A 15,636-nucleotide genomic window follows, 5' to 3' on the forward strand; every position below is an offset into this window, starting at 1 on the left:
AGCGAGCAGGATGCAGTCCCAGCTTACCCACTGTACTGGCTCACACAGTTCCCCATTACAGCTGCCTTGTGGTAGATATGCTCCAATCAAGTGAGCATGGCTGGGAGGTGAAGGCTCCAGGCACGCTCAGAATCCAGAGCTGTGACCGAGATCTCTCCCTGCCCTGCAGTTGTGTGCTGCACTTGGAGATTGCTCACCTGTCTGACGTACCTGCAGGGCTTGTTGAAAAAAGCAGCCAACCAGGAGCTCTCAGAGCTGGGGAGAGGCACCTATAATTAACCCTATCTCTGCCTAATCCGATCAAAAAGTAAGGTCCCACAAAGCATTGCCTTTATAATATGCATTTTACTGAACCATTAAAAATATATCTAAAGCAGCACAGGTCTGTTTGCAGACAGCTGGAAAAGCAAGGACAATGGGATCAATAGTAATAATGAATATTCATATTGAATGACAGCAGTAAGACCTGGAGAGTACTGGTTTATCGTCAGAGCGAAGGTACTACGAAGGAGGCAGTGTGGTGTAGTAGATATATAGATTAAGAAGTGTGCTCAACTGTCGGAGGTAATGGGCTGGGTGGAAGGGCTTTGGCTTACAGCTTGCAAGATTGCAGATGTGTGGTCCCAAACAGAGACTGCACTAAAATTAATGAACACCAGAGCTTGAAAGACTGCCTATTGTGGAACCATATCTAGTACTAGCTAAACAGGAGAAGGGTCAATAAACAAAGAGCATCTCCTTGATCTTACTGTAGATAAACCAAGATACATGGATGTCACCAACAAACCTCATCTGTGGGATTTCAGCCCATTTCTAACATAGACAAACCAATTAGGCTTACTGGAAAACGTTTGGTTAAAGGTTTTCCAGCATATCTATGGTGTGACAAGTACAAAAAAAGATCCGAGTGGAACACCTTTCGGTATCATCAAACCAGCAACTTGTGGTAGTCTCCTAATAAAACCAGATCCTGGTCAATCCCTAAAACAAATTATTTGTCTGCAGGGTCCAACTGTAATATAGTAATACGTTGCTTGAAGAAGACATCTCCTTTAGCTTTGCTGTTCAAGCTCTGTTAATATATAACTACATGACACATGTATCTGCTGTACATGAAACCTATGAAACATATACAGTCATGGAAGGGTGGAGGGTGAGAAAAATATTTTTTAAATGAACTGGTAACTGATAAGAAGTAGCCATATAAGATGTTATACTCCATCAGTGTTGCTCAGTGCCAGCACATCACAGCTTCCCATTTTGTCACAGGTAAGTGAGTAAAATGATAACACATCCTGCCAGCTGCCTTCCAATGATCAGTTGTTAATTTCCTAGCAGAGGCTTCATGTTTACTGAGACAGAAAATGGATAGTTAGCCAATGCAATAGACTGACTGGTCACATCTGACTTTACTGAGAAAGATTAATAAAAAGGGGGTTAGGATTTTTAGGGTGACTTGGACAACATCTAAATATTTATGTGTGAGCTGTTAAAACACTAAAAAGCATTAAAGCTCAATATGATGTCGTCACTGACTATGTGTTATTTCCAGCATATGCAATTCAAATTGGTATAAAGGTAAAACGATTAACCCTTCCAGTAAGGTTCATTTTATGCTTCGATTCATGTTGTTGATTCAGTGGTCTTATCTTTGGACGCATACTATCCAAAAAGGGAGCTGAAAGCATGCATTATTATTTTTCTAACCAAGATTGGTTTCACAACATGATTCTGCCTAGCAGCATACAGCACAGCAGCTCTAGTACTGAAAGCACTAATTACACATGAATCTATAAAGCCATCAAATCATCACAGAAAATTAGAAATGCTGTGTTTTAATCCATGTGTCAGGCCTCGCTGAAGATAGCTTTTACAGCTTTATCTCAGCTTCCAAATGCACTCTTTACCTATAATCTTTCCAACAGTTAAAATACCAATATGAAATTATATTAACTGCAGATTTCTTCCCCCAGTTAAAACTGCTTTAATGCTATCTTGCAGAGGTATCCAAAGACTTTCAAAAAAGTGTTTTGGGTTTACTAATAAATACAATTAAGTTTGGAAAAGAAAACAGGCGCTTAAAATGCAGAATTCCATCACACGCAATAAACCGTCACAATAACAATAAACCGTGATGGCAGCTGTGGTTTACATTTCACTGCCCTTGGTGATCAAAGCTTCATTTCCAGGGGAGAAGTGTAGCACACATACAGCGTTGGCAATGTGAACTCTAAAATCATTACAGCTTATTGTCAGCAGGAATGGGTTTCTTTCCAGCAGGCCACCTCTGAAAATGCCTCACCTATCAGTCTGGCAGCCCATACTTCCTCAGTAGGTGGCCTTTATAGTTCATATGCTCCCCTGAGTCACCGGGAAGACAAGGACAATCAGTGCCAACCTCTCGAGTCATGGCTCTTAGCATGGGTTCACATTCAAACTATACACTAGCCAAGGATAAAGCCATGTATTTTTGCCTTCACTTGTATAAAATGGAACTTTGTAGCTCAAATCACATTTCTTCTTATTACAATCTCTAACAGACTGAGAAAAAAAAAAACAAAAAAAAAACAGTTAAGTGTTTTACCACAAGACACAAAGATACTTAGTAACAAGGGTTAGAAACACCAGAGTTAAAGATTAACTCACCTGGCAGTCTTCTGTTGCAGTGGATGTCCTGTAGATTGTTCTCCTTTCAGCTCTGGCCTCTCCAGGGACTTCTGCTTGCTTTCCTCTTCATGTGTCTGGGTTGACTCCCCTTCACCTGCAACACTAAGCTCTGGCTTATAGGTGAAGATGATGGTGGGTTTCTGATTGGGATCATCAGTCTTGGCCTCAGCAAACCAGTTGTGCCGCTGGACTGGGGGAGGTGGAAGCATGTGAATGACTGTGCCATCCAGTCCCACTAACTTGCCCTTCTCCTTCTCACGTTCAGCCTTCTCTCGTTGCTGCTCATCCTCGTCCTTCCGCCGGCGGAAGAAGCTCTTGAAGGAAATCCAGCGTTTGGGCTTGGCACTCTCTGCTGCTGCCCTCCTGCCTTCTCCTCCCTGGGCAGATTCAGCCTCATTTGGCCGTGTGGGGCTAGTTGTTGTTGGTTTGGACCAGTTACCAAAGTGTCTCTGAAGCAGATTGCTGGCATGGTATGGCGAGGAAGTGGATCTAGGAGGTGGGAAGGGGGCATTGGGTTCGGACTTGGGACTTGTTGGAGTGGCAGCTGTGGTGCTTTGGGATTTTGGCAGCTGCTTGGCAGGTGTGTCTTTCCGAGGTTTGGGAAGGCACCCCTCAGCTGGAGAGAAAAGTGATTTGGGTCTTATTGGAGCTTCATTAGTGGCATCAGGTGGGAGGGAGTAAAGCTCCTCAGCACTGTAGGTTTTGCTCTGCACTGTGGGTGACTCTGGTGGAGACTGTGGTGGATGAATTGATGCCACAATCTGTGACAGAACAGTACTGGCTTTTTCACGATGGACAGGGCCAGTGCTTGTTGATGGCAGATCACTGTTGCCTTCTTTTCCAGGTGTTGATTCACCGCTCACCTTTCGATGGCGTCCAGGAGTGGCAGCAGCAGTGTTGGTTTTGGCTAGGGAGCCTCCCTGAGTATTGACTGCAGTTGTAGTAGTACCAGTAATTGTTGTAGTATTTGAAGTTGTAGTGGTTCCTGCAATGAGTTCCTGGATCTTCTGTGCAACACTGCCTGCTTTCCTTTCTTCTCCCGCAACTTTCTCTGCAGATATTTTGCCATTAGCAGTTGTATCCTTAGGAGAGGATGGCATACTCTCTGAGGATCCAATCTCCTCATAAGTATGGCTAGAGACTCTACATCCTGAACCTGGTTTTGTCTGTGGTTGTTCTCCACTAAGACCAAGGAAGCTTTTGTAAACAGCTAGGTTGTCATAAGCACTGGGGTTAATGACAATGGGCACCTTAACGGCATTTTTAGAACTCCGAGCATAGGTTGGCTCATCGCGAATAATAATGGGGAATGGAGGCATACCAGCATTATTGTAGCTGTTAAATTTGATCTCTGACAGGTTGGGTGACTTCACAGGCACGGTACGGGAGGAAGAAGAAAGGCCAGCTGTAGGGGAGGTAGGTGCAGACTTGTGGCTACAGTGCCTGGGGGGAACAGCTGGGCCTGCAGCACCCCCTCCCACTAGCTCCACCTTGGGTATCTTCTGACGGGGACTTGTGCTGGAAGTCCATACCTCCTGGTACCGGATGGCACTTGATTTCTTTCGGGAGGTGTTGAGTGCAGTGGAGGATGATACAGTGGTTGGAGAGGCTGGGGAAGTGGGAGAGAGAGGCTGCCCTAAGGGAGAGCTAGGTGTGGAAGCAGGGCTTGTGGTGAATGAGGACCCTTTGGGTTTAGGAACACTGTCCTGGCTTTGAATGTCAGTGTTGGCCATGGATGCAGAGACATCCACCACTGTGTAAGGTTTACACATGGCTGGCTTTTCAAGGCTGACCACACGATAGGGCTTGGCCTGCTCTTCTCCAGGGCTGAAGCTGATAGTGACTGGCTGTCCAGGAAGGGCTTGAGGAAGGGAAGGGCTTTTTACAGCTCCTCCCTCCTTCTGTCCTCCATCCTGGTCTTCAAGTCGTATTGCTAGTACTGCTTTGTGGGTCTCTGATGCTTTACAGGACCTAACTACTCTGGAAGCCTGTTCTTTTTCAGTGACCATTTCAAAGTCTGGCTCCCTAGATGCAGCAGGTGAGGGGAGACCATTAGGTAGACGGCAAGGGGCACTACTGCCACTGCTGGAAGTAGTTCGGGAATCTTCTGGGAGAGAAGATGATGATTCAGGGGAGGTTGTAGACTCTGAGTTAGAGAAGAAGCTGCTACCTTGTAGGTCCCCCTGGCCATAAGGGCCAAATATGTGAACCCCATTGGAATCCTCTGAAGGGTATCCATTGAGGATCTCATCATAGGTGTCATCATAGTCCACAGCACAGATCCTTTGCAGGGAGCGGTTGCGGAGTGGCACGGTGTTCCACTTCTTGCCCGCAGCAAAGGGCACAGGAGAGAGGGTGGAGGCTCTGAAGTTGGCAAAGCGAGGCTGCCCTCGCATTCGGATCTCCATTGCCAAAAGCTCTTCATCACTTTCATCCCAGCTCTCATGTTCACCCTCTCCTTCTTCCTCACCATCTTCTTCATCCTCTTCACCGTCGCTGGAGAAATCTGGGTAACAGAAACGTCCACCTTCTGAGCTAATCACCTCCGTGCTATCATTCAGAGAAACTTGTTTCTGAGACACTCCATTTCCACTACCAATTGCCAAACAGCTGGATGCTGGCAAACCTCGCTCCAAGGAGCGCTTATAGCAGCTACTGATACGGCCAAAGAAGAGGTCTCTAGAGCTGGAACCTGAGCTGGAGCCAGGGCCTGAGCCAAGACCAGCGATCTCCTTCAGCACCTCTGTCAGGCCATTGTTGTTGTTGTTGCCACTGGGTGCGCGACAGCTGCGCAGGCCGTAGCCCTCTATCTCTTCCCCACCCTCCTCGCCCTCATTGTTGTTGATCCCACCAGGCCTCTTTCGGTTCATCCCGTTGCGGTTCCACACCACAAAAGCAGAGGTTTTCCCTATTTCAGCAGTATCCGATTGCCCGTGGTTGCTCTCTGAATCCAGGGCAGCTGAAGAACAGGACAGCATCATGGTTGGCTTCACAGCAATGGTGGGTTTCTTGGCCACAGGGGGGCGGAAGTGTCCAGAGCGTGTACTACCCCTTTGGTAGTTGTTTGTTAGGTTGGCGTTGGGCTTAACCCCAGAAGTGTCTTGATTCTGCTGCGGCTGCTCTTGTCCGCCTTTCTTTAAACCCCCCTCAGCCAGGCGGTGCAGGCTTTTAGGTTTAAAGCAGTTCTTGCACTCGCCTGGTTTCCACACGTGTTCTGTGAATGTATTACAGGCGGACATGGTTCCGATACTCGTCGGTGACTCCGAGTCCCGGTGGATCAGTGTACAGGGATCCCCTCCATGGGCTCCCTAGATTTCAAACAGTTTGTTCTGAAACCCCTCTTTCTAGGTTGTCTTCTTGCAAGTGTTCAGGGTCCTCTAGCTTGTGGATCCTGAAACATAAAAAATATAAACTTGAGATCATTAGACGTTGAAAATCATCTGTGACAAGGCATTTGGTTGTATTTACAAACAGTACCTTTCATAAAAGCTACATTAACTGACACAAAAACTGCCATAATCTTTCAGTGCTTAAAATTAGATCATTTAATAATTGAATTCATAAAATTCCATGCAAGTGACTGCAACATTAAACGCTAGAGCCTAAATATGCAATACAGATTAAACATGCATTTATATCTGGACAATGCAATCATGAAAGGCAGTACACATTCATACATACTTCAAATAGAAATAATTAGTACCCCCCGTTTAAATATTTAATTGAACACAGACCCTATTCTTAATTAGCTATGTACTGAACTACAAAAGCCATGTCTGCAATACTAATTAATATATAGATAAATATTAATAATTGTAAATGATCTTTCAGATTTTAGATAGATTACATTTTATGAAGCTCTGCTACATTAGCAGCTGACATCCAGTAGGTATTTTTTCCACTGCAGCTTTACTGAATTTTTTAACCAGGCCCATTCTACTAAATGGAATTGCATGAAGTTAAGTATCATATCCACTGGGGGGCAGAGTATGCCCCTATTTCCATTAATCTTCTGAAGGGTCTGAGCATTATGCCAGAAGGTCAGAAATTCTAAGAATTAGCCAGCTATTTTAGACTATTTTTGGACTGCTCCTCTGTTCACCGTTGCTAGTTGTAATCAGCCGGCTCATAACTCCTAGCTTGTGATTAATGGACTGAAAATTGCAAACACCATGTCTTGAAACTCAGGGCACTCTGAGGCAGAAATCATTTACTAAGAAGAAAAAGAAGAACATCAGCAGGGGATTGAATGCTCTAGCCACATATAAACAAGATAAAACCATTATATTCTGAAGGTCTTCCAGAATAATATTTTCTTTTAGTCACAGAGTGTTAAGAACCCAGTGAAATGCACAAAAAACATTTATTTTATCACCATGCTTACGACTACTGTAGCAAGTTATAACAAATTCTGATAAAGAGGTAATTAATACAACTGAAAGAAACAGTTGCCTGTTTAACAATATTAAAACTGGATCCCCCTTACCTTTAATTCTAAATTATCTATTATTGTCACACAGAATTAAGTGCTGTAATGCTACAGTGTAAGTTCCTATTGCACACATTGTTTGCCATGTGTTGTGTGGTATATGTGTCACCAGCTAGTACAGTTAATAAATTATTGGCCCTCCAGTACAAAACTTTTACCAGAATGGAAAAGATGCGTTAACGTCTACACAACAATCATGATGAAATCAGGAAATCTTCATGAGATACATTTCCTTGCAAATGCTCGGTTTAATTTTAATTTGCTTCTACATTTCCATTTTACACCAAGTAACCTACATTTTACTGTGATGATATTACTTTTGTTAATGCAAAACCCCTTCCAAAACTAATGTTTCCTTAGAAAACAGGGATCTCCTTTAATGATGTTGGAAGGTTAAGAGTTTAAAAACAACAGGGTCAATGTTAGTGTGGTTTGTATGGTTTTGGCAGGTTCACTGTACTTTACTCTCCCTTGGCCAGACTACACAATTTGTTCAGTCCTTAACAATGGTAGCTGTACTGTGTAGCTACAGAATTTATGTCCAACTACATTACTATCTGACTTGTGTACAAAACCAGCCACTCTGGTAAGGAATTATTAATCAATCAATCAATCACATTTATTTGTATAGCACACTTAAAACAACACAACCAAAGTGCTTTACAGTAACAAAATTTAAAATACAATCACAATTTAAAACATGCACAATAAAAGTCAAGACAATAAGAGTAAATCTATGAACAGTTATAAGCAATAGAATAAAAATGAGTCTTCAACTGAGATTTAAAAGACTCAATACTATCACATAATCTAATATGAATCGGCAGACTATTCGAAAGGCGAGGGGCTGCAACAGAGAAGGCACGATCCCCTATAGTTTTCAAACGAGATTTAGGGACACTTAAAAGCAAACTCTGTGAATATCTTAAAAGTCTAACGGTCTGATATTGATGTAAGAAATCTAAAATATAATCTGGTGCAAATCCATGTAAACCCTTAAAAACCATTAAAATAATCTTAAATTGAACTCTGTATTTGACTGGAAGCCAATGCAACGAGGCTAAAACTGGAGAAATACTTGTGTACTTCTTGGTGCCTGTCAGGAGTCTAGCCGCTGCATTTTGCACTAGCTGTAAGCATGAGAGTGAAGTATTTGATATCCCCACATATAAAGAATTACAATAGTCCAGTCTAGATAAAATAAACGCATCAATGATAATCTCCAGATCTCTGAATTAAAGAAAATGTTTCATTTTAGCAATGGCCCTGAGCAGAAAAAAAGCTACCTTTTACCACTGAATTAATTTGTTTATCAAATTTGAATTTAGAATCAAAAATTACACCACGATTTCTCACATGAGTGTTTAAGTTAGTACCTAAAGGACCAAGTTGATTAATTAATTCTTTAGCTGAATCAGGAGGGCCAAAACTACCACTTCAGATTTTGAGTCATTGATCTGGAGAAGGTTAACAGCCATCCATATTTTGATATCACTCAGACAATCAAAGAGAGAAGTTAGAGAATTATCATAAGGCTTCAGAGAGAGATACAGCTGAGTATCATCAACGTAGCAATGATATGCAATATTATGTAGAATTAAGAATTGTGTGTGTATATATATATATATATATATATATATATATATATATATATATATATATATATATATATATATATATATATATATATATATATATATATACACACACACACTCACCTAAAGGATTATTAGGAACACCATACTAATACTGTTTTTGACCCCCTTTCGCCTTCAGAACTGCCTTAATTCTACGTGGCATTGATTCAACAAGGTGCTGAAAGCATTCTTTAGAAATGTTGGCCCATATTGATAGGATAGCATCTTGCAGTTGATGGAGATTTGTGGGATGCACATCCAGGGCACGAAGCTCCCGTTCCACCACATCCCAAAGATGCTCTATTGGGATGAGATCTGGTGACTGTGGGGGCCAGTTTAGTACAGTGAACTCATTGTCATGTTCAAGAAACCAATTTGAAATGATTCGACCTTTGTGACATGGTGCATTATCCTGCTGGAAGTAGCCATCAGAGGATGGGTACATGGTGGTCATAAAGGGATGGACATGGTCAGAAACAATGCTCAGGTAGGCCGTGGCATTTAAACGATGCCCAATTGGCACTAAGCGGCCTAAAGTGTGCCAAGAAAACATCCCCCACACCATTACACCACCACCACCAGCCTGCACAGTGGTAACAAGGCATGATGGATCCATGTTCTCATTCTGTTTACGCCAAATTCTGACTCTACCATCTGAATGTCTCAACAGAAATCGAGACTCATCAGACAAGGTAACATTTTTCCAGTCTTCAACTGTCCAATTTTGGTGAGCTTGTGCAAATTGTAGCCTCTTTTTCCTATTTGTAGTGGAGATGAGTGGTACCCGGTGGGGTCTTCTGCTGTTGTAGCCCATCCGCCTCAAGGTTGTACGTGTTGTGGCTTCACAAATGCTTTGCTGCATACCTCGGTTGTAACGAGTGGTTATTTCAGTCAAAGTTGCTCTTCTATCAGCTTGAATCAGTCGGCCCATTCTCCTCTGACCTCTAGCATCAACAAGGCATTTTCGCCCACAGGACTGCCGCATACTGGATGTTTTTCCCTTTTCACACCATTCTTTGTAAACCCTAGAAATGGTTGTGCGTGAAAATCCCAGTAACTGAGCAGATTGTGAAATACTCAGACCGGCCCGTCTGGCACCAACAACCATGCCACGCTCAAAATTGCTTAAATCACCTTTCTTTCCCATTCAGACATTCAGTTTGGAGTTCAGGAGATTGTCTTGACCAGGACCACACCCCTAAATGCATTGAAGCAACTGCCATATATATATATATATATATACATATATATACACACATATACATATATACATATATATATATATACATACACACATATACATATATACATATATATATATATATATACATACATATATATACACACACACATATACATATATACATATATATACACATATATACATATATATATATATATATATATATATACACATATATACATATATATATATATATACACACACACATATACACATATACATATACATATATATACATACCACTGACAGGTGAAGTGAATAACACTGATAATCTCGTTATCATGGCACCTGTCAGTGGGTAGGATATATTAGGCAGCAAGTGAACATTTTGTCCTCAAAGTTGATGTGTTAGAAGCAGGAAAAATGGGCAAGTGTAAGGATCTGAGCAACTTTGACAAGGGCCAAATTGTGTTGGCTAGATGACTGGGTCAGAGTGTCTCCAAAACTGCAGCTCTTGTGGGGTGTTCCCGGTCTGCAGTGGTCAGTACCTATCAAAAGTGGTCCAAGGAAGGAAAAGCGGTGAACCAGCGACAGAGTCATGGGCGGCCAAGGCTCACTGATGCACGTGGGGAGTGAAGGCTGGCCCGTGTGATCCGATCGAACAGACGAGCTACTGTAGCTCAAACTGCTGAAAAAGTTAATGCTGGTTCTGATAGAAAGGTGTCAGAACACACAGTGCATCGCAGTTTGTTGCATATGCGGCCGCGTAGCCGCAGACCAGTCATGTTGACCCCTGTCCACTGCCCTACAATGGGCACGTGAGCATCAGAACTGGACCACGGAGCAATGGAAGAAGGTGGCCTGGTCTGATGAATCACGAGTTCAAGGTGTTGACTTGGCCTCTAAATTCCCCAAATCTCAATCCAATCGAGCGTCTGTGGGATGTGCTGGACAAGCAAGTCCGATCCATGGAGGCCCCACCTCGCAACTTACAGGACTTAAAGGATCTGCTGCTAACGTCTTGGTGCCAGATACCACAGCACACCTTGAGAGGTCTAGTGGAGTCCATGCCTCAACAGAGAATTCTAATAAATTGCAATCAATTTAACTTGTTTAAGTTCAAGTTTAAGGTCAGATTTCTTTCTACAAATATTTACATGAAAGATCCCATGGACGTTTTAGTAAATGTAAGGGTGTGTTCTTCACTGACATTGCCAGTCCTAGGAACTGTTTGATATGAAATCTGTGCTTCTACTCCACTTTTAATTAGAAGACGGGTTTTGCGGGTCTTCTCTAGCTTCACACTGACACCTGGTGTCAGGCGCATAATGGCTAACACCATGTCTCGCTGTTGCTGTTATCTTGGTTAAGATAAAAACTTTATTCTGAAGGTAGATTATCTGTGATTTTTGTGATAGTCCTATGTAAATATAAATTGCAGTTTCTTCTTTAAGTGGCAGCAATCATTAGGCTGTTTTACTAGGGAACATTTAGAGATTAGAATTGGGGGTGAAATCTTGACAATCCATTGTCAATAACAGTGACAAAGAGGTAGGACAGTACTAGCAGGATATAGCACTTACAACCTGCCAAGAAGCATATAAAATAAAATAAAAATGTCAGTGGATGGTCATAGTTATACATTTTAGTGTAATACATGCATACTTGAGTAGAAATCTGTAGCTCATTCATTTAAATACATACACTGACGAGTATGTCAGTAAATACATTTTTTAATGCACATGTCAAATTTTACATTGTAACAAAAGAGGAAATCATACTTTGCTGTAGTTATGCAGGACCCATTGTGATGGCTAGCTACAGTAAAGGAGTGTGGTTATAGAATCAGCCTGAGTGTGTCAAACTGAACAATGCTCTGACCAGGGTGTGGGAGTCATAACTCACAAAGTGACTGGGTCAAATCCTGTTTAAGGGATATCTTCAGCCAACACCCTCTCTTACAGCTAATGGACACAATGGTGCATGAATAACAAGTTAAAGGGTTATTCAGCACTGGGTCCACCACAGAGGAAGATTTATGTTATCGTGTATTTGAAGAGATAGGAAATGGAGACAATCAGGTTCCTGCTTTAAAATGTTCCAAATCACAATGTAACGTCTTTCCCTATGAAACACACCTAACCAGAAAGTTACAATACCACAGGGTTAACCACATTAAACTCAACACATATAACAGCATTTAAATAAAAAGATTTCAGCTCAATGCCTATTTATTAATGATGACTTTAGAGAGTTCCTGGCTACCATTCACCTATATTAGGACAGAAAAATGAAAGCTGACATTGTCATTTCTGTTTACACAATTAAAGGGTTACAACCCTTATTTAAACACACAAACAACATTCACTGACCCACATGTTCACAGTATCATCTGCAGCTTCTCCAGAAAACAGTTTCTGCACAGCATTTAACATTGCCTTAGGCTTTCCTAGACAGTAACAAAATGATTGTATGCTGCCACGTGTAGACTAAAATGGTTCCTCTACTGTTGTATCTCTCAAACAACTTTGCTAGCCTAAGGAAACCCATCTTTAGTACACTGGAAATAAAAGGAAATGCTGTCCATTCTTCAGCTATACAATAATCTATTTTATGACCTGGCCTACTTTGTATCTGAGAGGAATTAAGATTTTGTTTACTTTCTGGGACACTGGAATGGAAGACAGACATTTTTCACAGCTTTCATAAATGGTTCAATACACAGCTTGAAAGCAGAGACAGCTCAAATGGATTCAGTCTACAAAGTAAACCAGTAACAGACCTAGAGTGTAAGAACTAGACAAAGTTTAAAATGCTTATAATCCTGAAATTATGCCATCTCAAGTATTTATTAATAAGAGCTATCTAAATTCTGCTTTAAGTAAATATAATTATTAATTAAAAGTATTTTACTTAAATCTGCAATAGATACTGAATGACAAATGAAATCACAAACAAGTAGTGCAAAAAGTGTATTTCACAAACTTTGCTAAACAGATACTCATCTATGCTGAATGATAATTCAAATTCTTAATGAATAAAACTACACAGCGACAAAACAGTGTTTATAAACAGGAATATATAGAATATATGTCCTATAGTTGAAAAACACCTACATTCTTATATCCACAAAAACATATACAATTGTTAAGAGGTCAATTAAAAACCTTTTTAGAGGCTGCAGAACTTGTTTTAACCATTGATCTCTCTCTGTTGACTGACCTGCAGCTTGCTTCCAAGGCTTTTTCCCACATTAATTACATGAGTCAGATTAAATATGTCAGGGAGCTTTTGTAATAGGTGAGACTGAACTGTGACAGCCCAAATGGGTGTTTCGCTGCAGTTTCCTCAGGAAACCCTATAAATCAATCTTACACACTGCACAACCCTTTCTTCCACTTCTGATAGTATTCACACTCATTTCCTCTAAGACTCGCTTTTCATGTTAAAAACAGAAAAGTAATATCATGTATATCGCAAATCCCTCTGACTTTATATTGTATTCACTGCAGAAGAAGGATGAGTATAAGATGGAAATCAAGGCTCAGCATCTGAATGAGGCAGCGACGCAGATTTTAAATTACTCTAAGATGCAAGACTATCAGAGTAGGCCTAGGCTATATCAAGAATGGTATATCTAAAATCACACAGATTTCAGGGAAAGCAATATACCGCACACATACCAGGCATAACTTAACAATACACATGTTTAAGCAGTTATTGAGAAAGGATACTGGGCTATACAAGGACAAACTACTGAATAGAATGTGAGAAGGGGGCCTTGGGTTCAATCTTAAACATTCTGGCATGAAGTAGGATTGCTTGGAACTACATCACTGTCAGAGGAGTTAGTGGAATTAGTGTTTTCTGTCCAGACCATAAATCAATATGATCTTTTCATTTACAGAATGCCTTCTATTCGAGTGATTTAAAATGGAAAAGGAATCAGCCATGCATATCTTTATTGCTTGTGTCAAGGGAAGCAGAGGGCATTAGTACCTCAAGACAACATTGACTTCCCATTATTATGCACTCATTAAAAGATTTATAACCCTTTAAGACTTAAAATAATTACATTGTTCTCATTTTCTGCAACATTTTATACAAATGAGCAGCACAGAGAGTAGCTCCTATAGAATAGGTGTCCGTTAGTTCAAGAGAAGTTCTATAAATGGTACATCTGACATGTTTAAGTGTCATAGTACAATTTCACAGAGGAGTTCGTTGTACTAGCACAGCAGTATCAGTTACAGAGGAAAGTACCAGAAATTATGGACTCATGAGAGCTGCCTCCCAGTGTGTAACAGTGTGATAATATTTCAGTGAAGATTAACACTGCCCTTATATGGAAGGATTTATAGATATGTTACTGATCATGTGTTTGAAGCTAAGTTGCTTGCAGTTTTTAATGACACAAAGATTATGTATCACAAACAACCCCTTGCCCGAAGCACGAGATTAAGAGAGGTTTTTCCGACACAAAATGTGGGAAATATTGCTTTAAACTTCGTTTGAACAACAAAGTGCCACCAAATACACGCTTTTACATTGTATTCAAGATACACATGGGTCCCATATCCTTGAGTCTTCTGTGTAATACATTTTTAAAAAGCTAGATCTTTTATATAATATAATGCTATAATATAACCATATCTGATACAGAATTTGTGGATCTTATTTTCTTTTTTGAGATTCCCCTGAAATAAAGTACTTTCAAGATGAAGACAGTCTAATCTTTAAACAGGTATGTATTCCAGAGACTGTGAAGTCTCACCAAAAATGATTAACTTGAGTCCCTATAATTTAAGTTCCTACCTAAAGGGCCATATAATAAAAACAAATATTTAAAAATGCTATAGTTATATAGGTAGGGCTATACCTTTAAATGCTCAGAAAACTATACATTTTCTTCCTGTTTTTCTAATTTTAGATTGGAAGACAAATATTTTGAGTATACTGTGTAGTACAAGAGAGTGAGGGTTGCACTAAAGCCTTGCCTTGCTAGCGATGACAGCAGCCATGAAAGAAATATTAAGAGTACAACTTAATCTAGCCAACTCATGGAGACATTCTGCAACCACAGACTGGCAGACTGAAGGCTCCTAAGATAAATATGCTAAAGTATAATTCTGGATAATGTTTGAAACTCCTGTTCAAATTTGCCCATCTTGCCCAAAACTACATTGCAGAAGATGAGCTATTCATGAGGTTGTGAAAAGCTGAAACTGGATATGAAAGAATGTCATTATTGAATTTGAGAAGTCTACAGGCAAGGTAAAGATATAGATATATATATATATATATATACACACACACACACACACACATCAAACATTCACACTGGCACTGTTACTCTCTTTAGAAAAGTAGATTTTTTTCTATTTAATTAATTCAAATGTAAGTGTATAATACAGTATCATACAAACCTAACTTGCAAAACTATCTTCGTTTAATTCTTTCTACCATTTTCATAAAAAGCATTCCAGTGCTGCTTTTTCTTGAAATCAGTGTGACTACTTTAGAAGTTTAGAAAGGCTATATTATTCTCTGTTGAAATGGATTGAGTAGGCTGCCACCTATGAGTGCTTTGTAAAACTGCCACCTGCTGAATACATTCGCACGACTGAGGGGGCAGATACTTCAATGCTGGACAATTAATC

The 15,636-nt window shown here is 40.5% G+C and overlaps 1 protein-coding gene across 9 annotated transcripts in view; it reads right to left on the minus strand.

Moving 5' to 3' along the window:
• peak1 (pseudopodium-enriched atypical kinase 1) overlaps positions 1-15,636 on the minus strand; it is a 123,411-nt gene that overhangs the window by 18,909 nt on the left and 88,866 nt on the right. For all 9 annotated transcript variants that reach the window (XM_066701682.1, XM_066701677.1, XM_066701683.1 and 6 more), the window contains one exon: positions 2,647-6,058. In XM_066701682.1, coding sequence (XP_066557779.1) covers positions 2,647-5,906 — 3,260 coding nt within the window. In that variant the 5' untranslated portion in view covers positions 5,907-6,058. The remainder of the gene's footprint in view (positions 1-2,646; positions 6,059-15,636) is intronic.

This window comes from Amia ocellicauda, chromosome 4 (assembly GCF_036373705.1).
Source record: "Amia ocellicauda isolate fAmiCal2 chromosome 4, fAmiCal2.hap1, whole genome shotgun sequence".
Lineage (NCBI taxonomy): Eukaryota > Metazoa > Chordata > Actinopteri > Amiiformes > Amiidae > Amia > Amia ocellicauda.